General features: G+C 47.2%; 1 protein-coding gene across 1 annotated transcript; it reads left to right on the top strand.

The window, feature by feature from the left end:
* The first annotated feature begins 1,032 nt into the window (after nt 1-1,032).
* On the top strand, nt 1,033-19,433 carry egln1a (egl-9 family hypoxia-inducible factor 1a). The gene is made up of 5 exons (XM_076018975.1): nt 1,033-2,110; nt 12,615-12,734; nt 17,565-17,701; nt 17,788-17,855; nt 18,749-19,433. The coding sequence occupies exons 1-5, from the start codon at nt 1,355-1,357 to the stop codon at nt 18,796-18,798; spliced, it is 1,131 nt and encodes a 376-aa protein (XP_075875090.1). The 5' UTR covers nt 1,033-1,354; the 3' UTR covers nt 18,799-19,433.
* The last annotated feature ends 366 nt before the right edge of the window (nt 19,434-19,799 follow it).

Genomic DNA, 19,799 nt, shown 5'->3' with positions numbered 1-19,799 from the left:
AGAGTTAGAGAAGGAAACATGAGCTCGAATGACACTATGTTTCCTCTCTACATCCAGACTAAGGAACCAGTCGCCTCCCTCCTTAGCCAGACTTTCATTTGTTGCTATTAAAGTATGTTTCATCTAACCTGTCTTGATCAGATCACTTGCTCCGCACCAACCCCCTCCTTCGGGAGATTCTGAGCACTGTGTACGTGACTTGTGCCTGGTGCCAACCTCAGTTTGCACTTTGTCATTACACAGCACACTCCCTGGCATTCACACCCGTTAAACATATCACTAGAATTCACGAAAGACACAAAAATAAATGGACGCATTTCTATCGATAATATTCCAAAATTGATTAATGGCAGAATTTACCGCAGCAATTGTGGAATTCAGACCCACTCGACATTATCATAGGATTCATGGACCGCCGAAATGCGGGATCTTTGGTGTCGGGGGAACTATTTTTATGCTAATTTGTCTTTTGTTGTGTGAAAGGAATTTCACACACGCAAGTCAGGAATGAGGGCAAAACATACGGACGTTGACGTAGCCTGACGATGCGCTCAGGTGCTACCCCTATGCTCCTCCATTCGAGCTTTCCTCGTGCTGGCTTTTGCAAGGCCCGTCTAAATGTACTGTAAAGCTTGCTAAGGTGACGTTTATAATGTAAAGAGATGCTATTTTTTTCATAGTGTCTAAAGAAATATACTCCATACACTTAAACAATGTGGCAATTGAAGAGTAAATAAATAGTTTCAAATCTTTAATTCCAGTGACTTGCACCCAAAAGTTATGTTGTAAGTTGAATGGGCTCGTTTTCAGAATTTTATTCAAAATACGAAACAATGTGGCAATATATTCTAAAGAAAACTGTGCATAAACCCAGCATTACTTGGCTTATTTAAGTCTGGTAAAATGACAGATTAATGACTGGTCGGAGTTAGCCTGCAGCGAGCACCGTCGCTCTCATCGCGAATCCGATAGTCCCTGAAGGCAGCGCCGTAAGGGGAGGTGGCGCTTGGTGAGGACGTCACAGCGGGCTGGACCTCAGACAGGCAGCGCACACAAGCGAGCGGCGCCATGCACTAACCCGCGGACCGTCAGTTAGCCGAGCAATAATGCCTCCAGAAAACCCGCCGCGAAAAGCTCGAATTAGGGCAGACCGTGTGGCACCGTCCTACTAACTCACAATGCGGAGTTGGAGTGAGTGCGGGGGGAAATGGAGCGGCTCTGAGTGTGACTAGCGTGGCAGCGGCGGTGGATCGTTTCCAAAGTTGTCGGTTAGCAGGGCGCGTGTGAAGGATCGGAATTAAAGGCGCAGCGCTCCCCGTCGCGACGTTCAGCCCCGACGAACCAGGCAAAAAACATGGAGAAGCAGCAGAGCGACTTGGAACGCGACCGGCAGTACTGTGAACTTTGTGGGAAAATGGAGAACCTCCTCAAGTGCGGTAGGTGCCGGAGCTCCTTCTACTGCAGCAAGGAGCACCAGAAGCAGCACTGGAAGGAGCACAAGCTCATTTGCAAGGAGGCGGACGGCGCGCAGAACCCCAAACACAAGTCCGAGAAGCCGCCTCCTGCTCCGCCGCCGCCGCCGCCACCGACGCCGTCGGGGAACCCCAAGGAACCGGAGAAATGTAGTGAAAAGAATAGCGCGGAGCAGGCGGACAGTGCGGAGCAGGCGGACAGCGCGGAGCAGGCGCCCAACGCGGACACGGCTGCACCTGAAGGCGACGACGGCGGGGCGGCGGAGGACCCCTCCAACGACACCGCCACCCCGAACGGACAGACGAGCTCGTCCCCGCAGAAACTCGCCACGGAGTACATCGTGCCGTGCATGAACAGGCACGGCATCTGCGTGGTGGACAACTTCCTCGGCGTGGAGACGGGACTGGGCATTCTGGAGAATGTCAAAGCCCTCCACAAGACGGGCAAGTTCACAGACGGACAGTTGGTGAGCCAAAAAAGCGACTCCACTAAAGACATTCGGGGGGACAAAATCACGTGGATAGAAGGGAGGGAAGCCGGCTGCGAGAAGATCCGCTTCCTCATGAGTCGCATGGACGACCTGGTGAGACATTGTAACGGCAAACTGGGAAACTACACGATAAACGGAAGAACTAAAGTGAGTATCTTGTCCACGGGGTAGTCAGTCGCACAAGCGCCTGGCTAAAGTTGTCATGTGTCTTAATGCTTGTAAAGCTGCCGGGGTTTAAATCTGGTCAGTAGATAGCTGTTCAATAAAGCTAGATCAGCGATCGCGCTCAAACGGATGATTACATAACAAAAAAAAAAAAAAAAAAAAAAAAAAAATACGATATGGCCCTAAAGTATGCGCTGTTAAGCAGATATCATAGCTATCATCTCCACCTAAATGTCATTTGCTTTATAACACTCGAGGAACGTTTATGACTTTTACCGCTCCAAAATGCCCCAACACCCTTAAACATGTTTTGCACACAAAGCAAAATGACATGCAGCGTGTAACACATTGGACTGCTGGAGCTCATCCACAGGTCTTCCTATCTGTGGGCCACCAAAGCAAACGTTCAGTACTCACTGGCAGTACGTTGTTAGCGTTAAACTCAGATCAAAACATCACAACAAGTGCTGCAACTTTTCTGACACTTTGTACAGATTGTCAGCACTCTCAGAAGACGCCCCGGTGCGTCGTATCAGGGAGCAAGTCATCACTTTGAATGATTCTGAAAGTTAACAGTGTTGTGCAGGATATGACTTACATTAGATCATTTGAAAGTGGGAATCACAAGGGGGCCCCCCCCTTTTTTTTTTTTTTTTTTTTTTGCTTGCGTTGAATACCATTTCACCGAGAGTGCTGCTGCTTGCACCTCCATTTGTGTTCCCATCCAGTCACTGTGCGCACAGTGAGGCAAAATACACATCATTGTGTTGTATACGATCAGCAGACAGGGGTGGACACGACTCTTGAGGCCATGCAGTAAAAAGCTGCCAGTCTCTCCTGGCTTTGTGTAATATTTACATCATGATTAATGAGTAATTGGACAGTTATCTTCTTCACTGTCAAAGTCATTAGATCTTTTTTTTTTTTTTTTTTTTGGACAGTATTGAACTTCTGTCCTACCAGTCAATTTAAAGTGAAAAGTTACAGGTGTTTACATTCTAGCACGTTGGCATCAATGCAACTTATTCACACACTGATCCTGTTACTAGCAAGGTAATATTCATTTTTAGCATCACATTATATCATGGTCATTTCTCCTTTTTTTCTGCCATGATTGTGTTGCCAGTAATTAGAACATTAGGGGCAACAAACACTCAGAAGCAGATGTTGCATCTTAGTTGCTTTTATCAGAAAGAGAGAGAGAGAGAGAGAGAGAGAGAGAGAGAGAGAGAGAGAGAGAGAGAGAGAGAGAGAGAGAGAGAGAGAGAGAGAGAGAGAGACTTGTTTCGTGTTCCGGTGTCAGGCCTTGCATACTTAAAACCCGGAGGCGCAGCTGCGAGGAAAAAGTGGGCAGGATTGTTTTCAGTGAGCCGTAGTGATTCGGGCCGACTACCGGGTTTCACTCTTAGCGTTCGAGGACGCGACCGCAGCAAAGATGAGCAGGAACCTGCAAATGCATTCGGTGCCCTTTCGTTGAGGGAGTAGAGTTCCCCGTCCCGTGGGACTTTCTCATTAGTCCTTTTGCAAATTCTCCTCCTCAAGCAGGTAGCTCACCAAACTCAGGGCTAGATCAGCAGTGGACAAACTTTTTGACCGGCGGGCCACAATGGGTTGTAAAATTTGACAGAGGTGCCAGAGCAGCAGCAGATGGACGGAGTGTTTTTGGGAGCCACCTCATAGGAGAGAAAAAAATATATCATGGGATATATTGAAAAATGTGCTTTAATGCCATTTAAAAATGAACGAAAGTGTTACAACAGAATCAGTGTCTTTGAAGCCCCAGGGTATTTACAGCAGCTCTTTATTGAAATGACTCTTTAAACACAGAAAAAACGAAATTAAATGCAGCTATTCTGTTACTTACTTGCTATTAATATAATTTCCTCATGTTCGGCGGGCCGAATTATGAAGCTTAACGGACTGCAAACTGCCCCCGGACCATAGTTTGCCCATGCCAGGGCTCGATGCATACTTTCCGTGCCCAACCTTTCAGCGTGTGGAGTCGTCACGTGACGTGTAGCAGCTCCAGCAGTGGACCGGCGCACATCGGAGCGCGGCCTTTTGCCCTTCGCTGGCTCCAGGTGCTCGGTCCTGTGCTGCTGGCACATGCCACCCGCCAATCGTCGCCCGCCTGTTATTTTTAGGCTCCCCACCCCCGCGGCACCCCTCCCCTGAACCCCGTGTCCAGTTGTGTTCTTTCCCCCTCGCTGCTTCTCGGTAAACAGAGAAAGTGTTTTTTTGTTTTGTTTTTTTTCCGGAAAGCGCACGTTATCCGCCGGCATCCGTGCAAGCCGGCCAAGCGAGCGGAGGCCCGCCGACTTCCTCACCCACTGCCCCAGTTGCCTTGGCAAACACAAACTCCTGGACTGTGACCAGTGGAAATCAGCATGACTTGCACAAACGAGGGGGAAGGGGGGCGGAGGCGGAGGCGGCGGCGGCGGCCGGTGTCAGTGGCTCAAAGGCACGCAGAACAATGTCTCGTCGCGGCAGACAGAGGAAGAAGATTTTGCCCAAATAGTTATTTAATGCGATTGTTCCCATTTCCCCCCTCGCCACTCGATAACATTGTGGCCGGTCGCCGGCGGCGGGACGCGTTTCAGTTCCTACGCCGATGCCGTCGCTCCGCTTGCCGGGGGGGGGGTGAAAGGTTCGCCGCAGCAACTTGAATCTCTCGCTCCGAAAAGGGCCCTGCGCCGAATGCCAGTGCGCGCGCTATGTTAATCCAGTAACATAAGAAGAAGCCTCGCCGCTCGCACTCTCGCTAGCCGAGCGTAGTTGAGGCCCCGTGAACCACGTCGGCCGACACCTGTACCTCGCCAGCCGTAGAGTTGAACGCATCAAGACGTGTGTTTGTCTGGACTCTCAGGACGAGATCATCCACATAATGGATCTCTGTTGAGTTCCTGGTTGGTTATTGATTTTTTGTTTTTCAGCCGAAACTCCATTAAGCTGACTAAACAATAATAATAATAAAAAGGACATTACACTGGGGCAAGTAGCAACTAATTAGCTTCCAATTGGCCCGTCTTTTTGAAGTTTAGAATTATTGATCAGTTATTCCGCTGATATAGTGGATTATACCCTAAAACAGACAGAAATGTTTCTTTGAACTTGGCGAGTTTATTCGTCGGTAAGTTTATGTATCTGTTTATTTTATTTTCTGTTTTGTTTTGCTGACTCAAACTGGCAGAAGCACCTGTGGTGGGGGCGTATTTGCTGTCGGAGAACAACAAAAACCTTTCCTTTGTATTTTACTTGTATTTTACAGAGAAAAGCCTAAAATCCCATTGTTAGTTAAAATATTGAAATGCCAAAGAAGCTTTAGAACTTTAATTCATTAATGTATTTACTTACTTACTCACAAATGTTTTAATGTATAAAATAAGGACATGTTACACGTGTTCGTCCTCGCAATTGAGCGACAACATATTTTCATAATATTTGGTGATTTGTCGGGCTGTTTGTGAGGTCACAGAGGGACTGCGGCCATGCGTGCTTTCATAAGGAAGTTGACCGTTGACCTAAATCTTACGGCTCTATAGAATAAGTCGGCCAGAGGAAGTCACGGCTGGGGGTCCTTGGAGTGTCTGAGCCAGCGACGCACTTCGAAGTCATACTTCTCGCGTGACGCGTCTTCCTTCCGTCATGCCACCTTCTTCCTGGTTATTGTTTTCCCGTCAGCTGGTAAACAATACAGCTGATGTTTCTGGCCTTGGGGGCACAGGCTCATCCAGCCGCTGGCCTTTGTGTGGAGGCCAGCGCCCCCCCCGCCGCCGCCACTCCTCTCCCATGCCATACGATTAATCTCTGACATTGTGCAATCCCACAGATATAATACAGCAAAAGGTTTTGTTTAAAGCGTAACAGTCATGGCCGTCAGTTTCCATTGCATCATGCGTTTATCTGTCTGGGTTTGGTTTGCTCTACGGTTGTAATGTGTTTTCTGCAGCCGTGATTTGAGTAGAAGCCCCCTGAATGTGATTTCTTTAAAACCAGACGCTCTTGTTGTTGTCTCTGTTTGTCACTGCAGAATTTAGGAAACTGAAACATTTATGATTACATTTATAAAACGTAAATTATTCTGGGAGATATCAGTGTTGTTCTATTTCTGCTACATATTTGTCCCAATATACAGGCTCTATTTCTTTCCTGCGTACGGTATAAGTGGCAGAACCTATGTAGAATAAAGCTATTAATGATGAATGCTATACTTTCGTCTTTTCAAAGTAGATGCGGCAACTCAACTCCTGCTGCTTTCTTTTTCCTGTTTTTTTTTTATTTCTTTTTTTTTTTTTAAATCTTTCTGTTCTGTGCGACTCCTGGCAAGAAGCAAGTGTCAGTGACTGATCCAATTAGCGAATGCACTCACTTGGCTCAGATGCATGGCATGATGAAGCCACACTCTCACACTGGGCGGGGGAGTCATTAAGAAGTTAGCGCACTGCGCTCGAGCGGGCGCGCGGTTGATTAGCAAAGTTTTGGAAGAGACACTCGGGTTCTGCAACACATCCTGTGGTTTTTTTTACGCGTGTCGGCGTCGAACCCTCCCGTGGTAAACGGGTCACAGTGAGAGGCGCGTTATCACTTTGTTTGCCCGGCGTGAGCCGCCTCACCAAAGTGGGCTAAAAGTTACAAGGCCAAACGCGGCCTCGCTTCGGAGAACTAGCGCGGCGATAACCAGAAGCCGCGGTCGCGCTTCCGCCGCAATGCATCGAGGTTGGAGGGCAGCGCCGCCGCCGTATACGTCCCCCTATTGTTTTCGGACGACAGTTAAGAAGAAAAGCATTTAACTAGGTCATCGCTTTAAACAGGGATTTCCTCTGGAGGCCGCACCGCTTGTCTGACAGATAAAACAGTGAGCTGTCCTGGGCCAGGACTCAAACCGTCTCCTTTCCCACACTCCTCCTGCACTACAAGGCCTCCGTCCCGACTGTTTGTACTCGTGTTTGGACAAGCATCTCCTCTGTGAAGTGAGCGGACCCCTCGCAGCTTTTCCTCTTTCTGCTCCACCCGAGTTCGTGGCTCGCACCGGCGCATGAAGTCAAGGGAGCGGGGAAGCGGGGGTGGCGTCGATAGCATCGCAGTGATCGGCGCATCCTTCCAAGTGATCGGGTCGGCGCGGGGTCAACGGTGTCGCAATGGTCCCGTTTCATTAGAAATGTGTTGAAATGTTTTTTTTATTGTTTTTTTTTTTTTTTTTTTTTTAAACAAAAAACCAAACGTCAGCTCCTCAGCGGTGAGTGTAGGTTTGGTCAAGCTGGCTCAATATTTGCCGGAAGAAGCAGAGGTAAACAAAGCCGGCAGAAGAATGGAGAGAGGATCTCAGGAATTACTGTCAATTGGGCAAGTTGTAATTATTCTTCTAGCCATGTTTCCCCACTCCAAACAGCGGAAACGGCTTATCGGGCACATGAGCTGCCCGCTTGTTATGCTGGAGCTTTTAATTGGGCAAACCTGTTTCCATCCAACGTTTGGCGCATTCATTATGATACAGAAAAAAAAAGTACCTCAACTAAGTGTGCAAACTATATTCAGAGACTTTTTTTTTTTTTTTTTTTTTTTCAAATTTTGCTGTTTCGTCACTTTTTCTAATGCGACATTCTACAAAATGCAATAAAATATAGAACGGCTTCATGGAAACGTAAATATTGCAGCAAAGACGGCGTGAGATGATCGGCTGTGTTTCTTCCTAACCTGACCGCTTTGCAATGGAATTGATTCACTTTGTACGTCGCACAAGCCAGAGTTGTCAAATCAGTTTTAAAGAAGACCTTGTCAAGCTTCATTGCAATGAGCATTGTCATGCTGATACTGAGGCAGTAACAAAGTCTGAATAGAGCCATCGACACGGGACACCTGACTGAGATGATAGAGGGAGATAAGTGCCCGGCTAGAAGAAGAAGAAGAAGAATCTTATAATCCTATCATATTGAGTAGGTACACACAAAAGCTCTCTCATTGCTGGGGCAGACAATCCAAGTTATATCATCTTAGGTTTGCCGGGTGGCCGTCTAAACTGTTTGAAGTTGATGAATCATAAAAATAAAATTTGGAAAGCTTCCTGGTGTGGCCTTCGGCACTCCTTTCGAGCATCGCTCTCCGATTGTTCTTTCTTTAGTTTCCTGTTCGGAGTGAACATAGAGCAGAACAGAAACCACGAGCGGTGGACATTCACATTAATATGCATGTACAATAAAGCTAATGTCCTTCACAAATTTGAGTTCTTTCCTGCAAATCGCAGTGACCACTGGAATTGATGAAGCTGGAATTAATGAAAGCAGACTCTGGAACTTTTCTCTGGCACACCTTGATAACTATCGACAGGGTCATTCTTTAAATAAGAGGACTTTGAAGACTCATAGTACTGACCACGTTGTGACTAACTACCCACTAATAGTATAAAATGAAACATTGTGTTAAGGAGTATCAGAAAATTGCAAACAGCTCGCCATGCTAATTTGCCTGATGTTTGTGACAAGCACGTTTGCCCGTACACCTGTTTCTTCAGGTCGCCACTAGACGAGATCCTGCTATTTGCTTGTCTTAAAAGTTGCCAGTGAAACCAGACAAAAAAAAACCCTCCTCGGACGAGTTTATCACAGATTTTGATTAAATGTTTACAACAAAATTTGAAGGCACGCGCGCGAATTTGAAAGCGGCAGCAAAATGCGCCCCGGTTTCTCGTAAATGGGCGCGTTCAAACTGTCGTCAAGCAACGATGCCTCACTCGCGCTTGCCTCATCCCTTCCAGCTCATTTAGTCATTTGCGGTTTGGCTCCCAGCTGTCTTTGACAAATTGATTCCAAGAAGGAAGAATGAATGTGTCCCACTTGGCATGAAGCAGCCTATAATCAGCAGTCCATAAAATTCACCTCGCATATTAAGGGATTACGTCATGTGCGTTTCTCATGCGCCGCTGTGATTCGCTGGACCGTTGCAGCAGATACCGATATCGGGCGACCTGAATTGAGCACCGACACCGGGGGTGAATAGAAAGCGTTAATGTTTACTTCAAAGGAGGCGGGCGTGTCTGTGACGGTTGATAGCTGCTCGGTGTGGACCGGAGGAGCGCTGCAGAGGTGAAGTCATTTTATGAATAGGCGTGGTATGACCGTCGTCCATTGTAAGGAATTAATATCTCGTATGATTCCGCCCAAGTCTGCGGTGTTGCTGCGTTGCGCTGTTTGCATCAAGCTCTAGTTCTGAGTCGTCTTATCAGTGCCAAAACCGGTCGCTGCGGCGAGATCACGTGGAAGGGAAAACTAAAGTAAAGTATGACTGAGATAAAAAAGGTTGGCTGTTTTGAATGCGTACCTCAACGGCACTCCTTTTAGATGCCGTTGTACAAATTTTGTATTTGTGTTATAAAATTCAGATTTTTTTATTTTTTTATTTCAGTGAATAATAGCTTTTTTTTATTTTTTTATTTTCAATTTGTGTCTCGGACCAATGAGCAGTTTCTTCTCCCACCTGATTGGTTGGGAAGATCAACTTTTCGAGCTCGGCAGGGAAAACCACAGTATCAAAACGCGCGGCTTCTTCATTTTGTCGACTGTTGAATGAGCGTTTGCGCCGGTCCTCGGTCCCTTCCCGCGGGGGTCATCGTGGCCTTTGAGCGTCGAGCTGAAACCGACTCGGGCTTCCTCTTCCCCTTCCTCTTCCTCCTCGGCTGCTGACTCACGCAGAAAGCAAAAACTCCGTCGCTAAGTCACAGAGCGCCGGCGACCCCTCCGACCGCCGCGTCGGAAAACGAAAAGGTAAAACCCGCGAGTTGGGACTTTTTTTCTCGGTCACACCTCCGTGCACGCACACGCACGCACGATCGCGCTCTCCTTCGGCAGCGAGTGTTTACCCGTCTCCGGCCTTGCAGCGCGGGCCAAGCGGTTTTCAGGGGCGGGAGGGGTGGACGGCGCTGAGGATCAGCCAACCTTCCTCACGCTCTGCACGTAGCACAACCATTAAAATACTGCTGCCGCTGGAGGAAGGCCAAGAGTCAAAGTTTACAGCAGTTCACGTCTCTCCTCCTCCGGCCTCACCCCTTTTTCTCTCTGCTTTCTCTCTTCCTCTCCTTCCTCCTCCTCCTCCTCCTCCGCTCGAGGACGCGCGCGAAGAAAAGCTGACTGCGTTGCGATTTCTTTTACTTTTTTTTTTTTTTTCGCAAACAGGAAGCCCTTTGTCAGCGCGCGTGCCCCCTCGCCGCCTTTGATTCCTCGCTCGCCGTTCTTCGGGGAGCCCACCCCCACTTTAAAACGAGAAGGAGAAACAAAACAGCCACGGCGATCAATTACACAATTTGTCAGTTCGTGCAGCTGGAGCGAGACAGCCCCCCCCCCCCCCCCCCCCCACCACCACCACCACTCCTCTCCTCTCCTCTTCGTCGCTTACATTTAACGGTTTGTTGTTTTTCCGACGCCGCGGCCCTGATATTGTGCATTCCAGTGGCAACCTGCATCAGCCCAGAGATGCGAGGCACAATGCGGACTGACGCAAGCAACCCGCGGTCATACACGCAAGAGGGTCGCCCTCGTACGCACGTCCGAGGCCGATGATGCGCACGCTTTTGCTTTATTTATTTGACATTAAGACGTGTCGCACGTTTGCGCCCACGCAAACCATTTCAAAAAAAAAAAAAGAAACTTCCTCCCTTTTCCTGCAGTGTTGAAACGTTTTGAGCGCCTTGAAGCGCTGTGGATCTTATCACTCATCTGTTTGCAGTGGAACGTTGTAATGTTTAGACAGGTTTTAGCGTCACATTGGCACAAGCCACAGAAAGGGGAGCCTGCGTTCTGCTGTGAGGGTTTATTGCATCGTTGCCATGGTTTGCGCTGATCCGAGTGCCTGGAGAGGCAGCGAGGGCCGATTCTGACGATTCATCACAGGCCCACAGCTCACTACTCTCAGCCCTCGTTAGGGCCGGGGACCAAATCTCAGTGCGTTTTTAGCACTGACCGAAGACCTCTCACGCTATCAAATATTTCAGATTAATGAATTCCAATATCCCAGAGAGTAAATCCTAGCGTCTGAGGGCCAATAATCACTTGAGTGGGTCAAGTTCTAAAGTCGCTGTGGGCAAAGTTGACTGCTGGGCCACAATGGGTTCTAAAATTTGACAGAGGGGCCGGAGCAGGAGCAGATGGATGGAGTCTTTTGGTAACCCACCTCATAGGGGAAGAAAAATATATCCTGGAAATTGTAGAAAACATGTGCGGTACCCGGGCGTAGCTCTCAAACAACAGCGCTGGGTAAAAATCCATGGCGTCACTCGAGTGCATTGTCTTAATATCTCACCGACTTTTATTTGCCCATCTAATCCAGCGCTCTGGTCCTGAGACTGGCCCAGCCTGCCTCGAGTCAACCCTGCTCTGCCTCCCCCAGGGACGCTCTGCTCTGCTCTGCTCTGCACTGCTCTGCACTGCTCTGCACTGCACTGCACTGCACTGTGCAGTGCACTGCACTGTGCAGTGCACTGCCGCTCCTTGTTTACACCAGGACGTTTACAAGAGCTCATAGGGGTTCGCTGCCAACACCCAAGCGGATCATGCGACTCCGAACAGAGCAGGAAAAGGCCGAGGGGAAGTGGACGCGCGCCGCGATATCTCCGGTTTATTTCCTCGTAAAGTTTATAATAATGCAGCCGCGTTTTGTTTGCGTCCGCTCGTGGCGCAGGTGAGGCCCCGGCACAATAAGAGGCCGGCGTGCCAGCTCCCCTCAGATGGGAACACACACAGGCCAAGGCTGAGAGAGGGCAGTCCTCCACATGCAAATGCAACTTCAGTGTTTTTTGGACTGTTTTATTTTGAGTTTTATATATGCAATGTACAAACCAGTCAATATGCCAACAGTGTACAGACAAAACCGATGAACCTCACCCCCCAAAAAATAAATAAAATAAAAATATAAAAAGTCGTCAGCGTATGAAATATTTGCAAATGACTTAGTTGGTCTTTTTGCCAAAAAGTCTTGAATGTTTTTTTTTTCTAGGGAGATGTAACTATTCATTGCAAAAGACCACCTGTCAATAAGAATCACATGTCCATGACGCCGCGATAACTTCGGCCCTTTTCAATATTCTGGTGGACGTGCTTCTAATAGATTTTACTTGCTTGCGACGCAAACAAAAAAAAAAGTTTTAATCCCTCTGTCTGTTTGCCTGTTCCCTTTGAAGAAGTAGGAAGGAGAAGGAGAAGAAGAAGAAGAAGCACAGCAAAGCCCAAACTACCGCTAGTCACAAAATAACTCGTGCACGTCTATCATTCCTTCCGCTCCTAGAAGATAAAGTGAACGTTTTTGGGAAAGCCATCGGTTCATAAATGGGCGCACATTTTTGTCCTGCAGGGTTAAATCTGAGAGCATAAATCAAAGAGGTATTCAGAGTTCGGGGCGGAGGAAATACTTTTGTCTCAGTGCTGCGTTTTCTTTTTGTTTTCTTTTTTTTGTTGCTGCTTCTGCTTTTGCTCACCGTGCTTTTCATCTGTGTCTTCTCCAGGCGATGGTGGCGTGTTACCCTGGAAACGGGACGGGGTACGTGCGCCACGTGGACAACCCCAACGGCGACGGACGTTGCATCACATGCATATATTACCTTAACAAAGACTGGACTGCCAAGGTACGTTGAGCAAAGGATGGACGGCGTCGCGCCTGTGAGCGCGAAAGACTCGGGGAGTTTTCGATTTCACTCCATTTCACGGCCGTTTCGCCGGCGTTAGAATTAATTTCTGATCGCCGCCGTGCTGGGGGAGAGGTGCTCTGTCAGACTCGCGGCCTGGCCGGCCGGCCGTCTGTCTTGCTCTGGCTCTGGTCCACACCTGAGCAGGGCCAGCGGTGGAGGTTACAAGTCAGTACGTGCCGCCCGGCCACTCTCCCCCATTTATAATCCCATTAAAATGCAGAGGATCTCTGCATCATGCTTCCTACCACAGCTGTCCTGCTGAAAAAGTAGATGAGTCGATGGTCAGGAGCGCAAGTGTGAAACTCAAATACAAAGTGGGCCAAAATTTCAAACTTGGACAAAGTCGCGGTCCAACATTGAAATTTATTGAAGAAAAATCTTCCTCCAGATAGAAGAGTGAACCTTTTTATATGGACCTGAACAAGTTTTGCTTCAACCTGGACAACAAGTAAACAAGTGAACAAGCAAAGCTTAATACTATACAATAAATAACTTAATATTGCACACATGCAAAATCAAATTTCAAATAAAAAAGATAATGAAAATAAGTAAAATGTTAAGAAAAAATGATAATGCTCTTTTGTATTTGCAGCCATCTGATTTAAATTTCAACATTTACCTTTTTCCGAGGGCTAATAACACATTTAAAAATGAAATAACAACAATAAACCAATGAAGTCATAATAATATCCTTCAATGAACGTCTTGTCCTGAGTAAGCAGAGCATTCTGGGATTTGTAGTATCAGCAGTACATGTGCTGTATAACACCGACAGGCCAGCTCTAGTAGTGATTTTGTTTTGCCTCGCGGGCCACATATAATTACACTGCGGGCCACATTTGGTCTGTGGACCACAGTTTGACACCTATGTTCAAGAGTGTCTCTGAAGGTGCTTTGCCGTCCACGTCACTGTAGTCTTGAAAGCCAAGTGAAGCCAACAGTTACTTTAACATAACTTTAAAAACTATTGATAAATGGGGGAAAATGTTGAGTGGAGTGCAAGATAAGATGCTTTATTTATTCCCAGCAGGGCAAACTCACTTACACAATGAGAATAACAAGCATTAGAAAGAAGTAGGTAATCATTTTACGAAAGCAATTTGAAAAAAAAAAAATACAAGCCAATCTGAAAGTGTGCCCACAAAAATGCAATATGCAATAAAAATAAAAAGCTTTCCAACCGTTCTGCCAGGTCAACACAGCTTTCATAGCGCAACAACTAGATCATATGAGGAAGTGACCTCAGCAGTGAAATCTAGCTGAACGCTAACCTGCTACTAGCCTGCCGCTAACCCTCCGGCCCTCCTTCCTGCTTACACAAACAGCAACAACAGGCTGGAAGTTCGGCTCTTAGCACCGCTATCACATGACAGTTTCTGTTGCAAAATCGGCTGTTGAGACACAGCAGGAGGAAATCGTCAAGTGTTTAATTTATTGAGCAGGTAGTGGAGGAAGTGCCCTCTTCAGCTGGCGACAGATAAACAGGATGCGGAACGTCGGAGCGCGACAGACGCTTTGAGGTGAAGGGAACGTGGGGGTGCGAGACAGCCTCCGCGTGTCGTCATCAGGAGACTGAAAGGCAGACAGGACTCGCTTGACCTTCAGACCCACATATGAAGATCACATAATTGCAGGAAACTGCTTTTTTTTTAACCTGCGGTTACTAATTTTCTTTGCAGCGTGTAGGTCATCCACGAGTTTGTCTTGCAACTTTGAAGGCTTGAACAAATGTTAGAGCATTTGGCAGCTAATTTGACGGCTTGATTGTTTGTTATGTTTTTGTTTTTTTGTTTTTTTACATATATATATTTTAAGTTAATTTGCCTCAAATCCGGCTTGTGATGAAGGCTGTCACAGTCGTCAACCTTTGCCTGTAGCTTTTCCTCCTGGTGCGGCGCTCGAAGATCATCAGCTGTTGCACGTTTCTTAATGACTTGGTCCTCACCCCGAGCCGTGTTATCCAGTTCGGAAGATCTGCTGTCTCATCCCTCAATGGTTGCTCATTGTGCGTGTGATGAGCAGCGCTTTTTACCGACTGCAGTTGCCTGGATACCAGAGCTCGGGAGGAAGCCTGATACTGTACATGCCACCATTTTCGGCGGCCGCGCTAACTTGGAAAAGCCAAAGAGCTCCTGAGCTCGGGATGCTCAGCACGAACAAACCTGCCTCAGGAATCAACCAACCTGAAAATCCACCCCGGGAATTTACATTTCGGACAATTTTCCAACAGTTTTTCTTCATTGCCGGTTTGAGTCACTGAGACACACAAGAAGTGATTCCCTTTTCTTTGCAACGAGCTTTGAGGCGCACCAAGGGGGAAAGAACAGCTATGAAATTACTAAAATGGAAGCGCCGAGCAGCTTTCTGTCAGGACGCACGAACCCGGCAGTCCTTGGAGAAGTCCCTGAACAGCTCTTCCAGCTCAGCGTCGTGAGTGGTGGGCGTGTCCCACAACGCACTGGAGGGAGACAGAGAGAGAGAGGGAGAGAGAGAGAGGCAAGGACGGGTCACCAGTATATCACAGAAATGGCATGCAAAGAGGCTTAAGGACACATTCACACCACACTCTCTCTCTCTCTCTCTCTCTCTCACTCACTCACTCACTCACTCACTCACTCTCTCTCTCTCTCTCTCTCTCTCTCTCTCTCTCTCTCTCTCTCACTCTCTCTCCGCCGGTCGACGTGGCCGTACCCGGCAATCAGCAGACATTCTTGTCGTGTCTGCCGTGGCTGGCCGACCTCGTGCCAACCCAGACACAACTGGTTGATAATCGGGCCATTCGCAAGCTGCAGTTGCGCCAGCAAGGTCCGGCGCACGCCGCGCAGCAAAAGGGCCAGCGTGACGAGCGAAGTCACCACTCGTGTTTCTTGTAATCTCTGAAGTTGGCAAAAACAAACACCGGTTTGAGGCTTTTGATGAATAAATACCTGGTGATAGAGAAGTGCTGGTATCTGACTTCCTGCTACAGAGCAGCGCTGTCAGCCGACGTGGGCAGCAATAAATCAATTGACTTTTATTTGTAAAGCACTAAATCACAGCCAACGGCGTCTCGAGGAGAAAACCAGCGGACGGGAAAAACTCCCGGTGGGAAGAAAGTTGGAGCGGCTGAGCAGCTGTGAGCTGCTCAGATTGCTCCTCGTAGCCGTGATCATTGGTCAGATCATCTTCTCACCAGGAATAAAAAAATCCACGTTTCTTCTTTTTTTTTTTTTTTTTTTTAAATGATGAATTTGTGAGATTACAGCCTTAACTCGTAGCATCTTTGAAGGTAAAGCGTATTTCTCTCTGTGCTAATAATAATAGTAGTAATAATAATAATATTTATACTAATATTTATACTACTAATAATAATAATAATCATAAAGCAGACAATACTCTGTCACCAATAAGAAGATTTGGCTGGAATCTTTGGCTTGTGTTCCTCAAATCAGGAAAGGATGTGACCTGTATCCAATGTGACTCAACCAGGAAGCAAAGAAGAGTGTTACCAATAACGGTTTTAATATTCTACGCAATTTAAAAATGAAAATAAAAAAAAATTAGTAGTTAATCAGCAGGATGCATTCTGACGCATTGGTAGTGTTACTGTACCTCTCCAGGGGGCAGATCGACTCGATGCAGGTCAGAAGGTCACACGCTGCTTCCTGTGTTTATTACACTTAATGGTCCTTCAGCACTTTAAAGTGCAGCGAAACAATCGCCAAATGTGGCCGATCAGGCAGCGCGCACGCTAAGAAACAAAACCCATTTCTCCTGCCTTTGTTGGAACCCCCCCTCACACTCCGGTATCCCCCCCACACACACCACCACTCCTTCAAGCTGTGTGAATGGAAAGAACATTCCCCCGTCCAGCAGCGTCGGCCGGCCGGCCGGCCCAGGGTGTGAACTCCCGCCTTCCTCCGAAGGTTTGCGTGTGAAGAGAGGAGAGAGGGGGCGGCCCTATCATGTCGGCCGAGCGAGAGTTTAATCGGCCCGCTTGCGGGCAATCTGCTTTTTCACTCTCCAGGTCTCTTTATCCAGCCCCAGCAGTTTTCCTGTGGGTTATTCTTCCTATCCCACCACAGGAAAGCTGCCCCCCCCCCCCCCCCTTCACTCCTCCCACCACCGCCGCCACAGCCGCACTGCCGCTTCCCATCCTGAGCTTTTCCTCTTCGGCCCCGGAGTCGGACGACCTTTTCCTTAACAATGTCGTCCCGTGCAGGCCGCTCAAACGGCCTGACACGTGAGGTCCGTTCAAGCCGATCGGACGTCTGGATGACCACTCGCTCTGTTTTTTTGTCCTGCGGTTTTGTAATTATTCGCACGGCGACTTCTGACTTTCTTCTTTGTGCCTATGCTTTTATTTTAAAATCTCGCTGCGGTCGAGGCTCGTGGTGCCTCGTGTGCGATGCACAGCGTCTTCTCTTCTCTGCCCAGACTTGAGCCTGCCGACCAGCCCTGCGCATGTAGGACCAGGCTGGTTTGAAGACGGTCGAGGCTGTGTTTTGAAGTGGCCGTCGTGCGCAAACAGGCCGCTTCGCTTCACACCTGCTCGCGGAAAAAGACGGCTTTTTCGCAAATCTGCCGATATTTCCCTTTTGTGGATGGGGAGGGGAAATGGAAAACATGACGTTGGGTGGCGGATTAGAGTTCGTTCAGCTTTTGTGAACGGAATAAATCGCTGATATCAGCACTGTTGGACTTTCCCTTCTCGTACTCTTGCCCTGATTGTGTTGCTACTATTATGATCATTACTTTAAGTTTCTCCACTCTCTCTCTCCCCTCCAGGAACACGGAGGCCTTCTGCGAATCTTCCCAGAAGGAAAGGCCCAGTTTGCAGACATCGAGCCCAAATTCGACCGTCTGCTCTTTTTCTGGTCAGACAGACGGAACCCTCACGAGGTTCAGCCGGCCTACGCCACCAGGTGAGCGCGCACCCCGCCCGTCCTCTGCCCTGCATCAGCTCCCAAGGTTTTCTGACTTTTAACCGCTGCGCTAACTGTCTCCGCAGGTATGCCATCACAGTGTGGTATTTCGACGCAGATGAGCGAGCCAGAGCTAAAGAAAAATACCTTACGGGTAAGGTATCAGCCAAATACTCTGGGGCCCATAATATCAGACAAATCAACGTTGTTGAGCTATCTCCTGTGTGGGTGACACTACGGAAGAGGATCAGGGCCACAAGAAGAGAAAAAAAAATTTAGATAGAATTTTTTTCAAGTTTCCAATTCAGGAATAAAGTTGAAATTTCAAGATTAAAGTCGAAATTTTGAGAATAATGTTGACGTAAAAAAAAAAAAAGCCTAAATTTCGTGAATACAATAAAAAATATTGCAATTAATGTCAATGTGAAGTAAGCCAAAATGTCAAGAATAAAGTCAAAAGGCTCTGAGCGCAAGTCTGGTACAGCCTGAGTACTGTCTTTTTTTGCCAGTTTCCTGATTGCTGTGGGTGAACCTTGTGGGATACACCTGTTTTTGGAGGTTTACTTAACTGTGGGTATCTGGGTTAGTCCACCATCCACTTTATTCACAAAATTTACACTTATTTGCGTCAACTTTTGACAAAAAAATTGTCTTTTTTACGTCAACTTTTTTCACGAAATTTTGTTTTTATTCATGAAATTTCAACTTAAAACTCCAAATAAAAACTTAAATACAAATCTCCTTCCTGAAATACTTTTTTCTCTTCTTGTGGCCCTCTGCCTCTTTCATATGTGTAGGGCTGTGCCATGGAGCGGTTTCATTTAATAGGTAATTCATTATTCTTCCAATTGGGTTACATTTTTACTGTTTGCTGTTTCAGTCACACAAAAGAGAAGTGCAGGGCAGTGTTGCTCAGCCATTGTATCGGCTATGAGACTGTGTTTTAAATAGGCAATGTTTTTACGCGATCTGTGTCCTGTCTGATTTAATTTTGTGTTTGTTTCAAAATGCATCTTGACGTGGCGTTTTTTGTGTGCTCCTGTGCAGGAGAAAAAGGAGTCAAGGTTGAACTTGGTAAACCTTCAGACGCCAGCTAGCGATCAGCTGGCCGCCCCCCCCTCCCTCCCTCCCTCCCGCCACCATCACAAACAGCCATCAAGTGCTCTGTCCTAAGAAAGTGGCCTATAGAGAGCGTGTGTGTGCGTGTGCGTGTGTGTGTGCGTGTGCATGCACGCGCCCCTGCGCGTGTGTTTGTTTTACATGGCAGATATTAATTATATCTGCATGAGTGGGTGGAGGATCCTTGTCTATGTAGACAAAAAAAAGCAAACCAATACACGATGATTTGTATTAATTTCTCAGCAAACAGGAGCAACCCGGCGGACTTTGAATGTCATGACATTGCTCTAAAAGGGATTAAGAATCTTTTTTTTGGCTGTTGTCGCCTCAGTGGTGGAGAATGTTTCACGTTACACGAGACATTTTCAGGAAAATCACATCTTCGTCAGGAATCGCGTTCAGAGAGAACCTGCATCTTTTTTTTTTTTTTTTCCATATTTGTTCTGTTTTTTTCCAGTTAATTCCTTAAAGGTACAGTGTTCTGCATATGCTTAACGTGTTATGCTTTTCACATGAAATCAGCTGTCATAAGCTACTGTAAGGCAAAATGTGCTTGAGTTTGCAATAATATGAGGAATGATCTGAATTAAAAACACCATTTTTCTGACAGAAACTCACCGCTCTCGGCTTGAATTTGTTCTTCTTTAGCAAAGCAGAGGCCATCGGCGTCTCTGTTGCTCTCGCCTTGAAATACAACAAGGTATTTACCTCATCACTGACTGGAGGAGACAAAGGATTATTACTTGCAACAGAAGCCTGGACTAAGGTTATGTTTTATCCTTATGCGGCATCATGCTGCCCTCTGCAGGCTAGTATTTGCAACTCTTCTCTCATTGTCTGTACCTGGATATTACACCTTTACTTTACAATAAATACAATAAGCTATTTATTTCATCACACTATTGCTGTTTTTTTCTTATCTTTATGAAGGGAGATTCCAGAAATTCTCCTGTGTAACAGAAAGAAAAAACATCCCCTC

The sequence above is a fragment of the Nelusetta ayraudi genome, unplaced genomic scaffold (assembly GCF_046127955.1).
Source record: "Nelusetta ayraudi isolate G7.1 ecotype Tasmania unplaced genomic scaffold, CSIRO-AGI_Nayr_v1 ptg000008l, whole genome shotgun sequence".
Classification (NCBI taxonomy): Eukaryota; Metazoa; Chordata; class Actinopteri; order Tetraodontiformes; family Monacanthidae; genus Nelusetta; species Nelusetta ayraudi.
The sequence above is the reverse complement of the archived record's forward strand: the minus strand, read 5'-3'. Positions and strand labels throughout refer to the sequence as shown.

Excerpts from the sequence above, each read along its gene's own strand:
- egln1a (XM_076018975.1), top strand. The coding sequence starts at position 1,355 with ATGGAGAAGCAGCAGAGCGACTTGGAACGCGACCGGCAGTACTGTGAA. Across the intron at positions 2,111-12,614 it reads CGATAAACGGAAGAACTAAA|GCGATGGTGGCGTGTTACCC; the intron begins GTGAGTATCTTG and ends TGTCTTCTCCAG. Across the intron at positions 12,735-17,564 it reads ACAAAGACTGGACTGCCAAG|GAACACGGAGGCCTTCTGCG; the intron begins GTACGTTGAGCA and ends TCTCCCCTCCAG.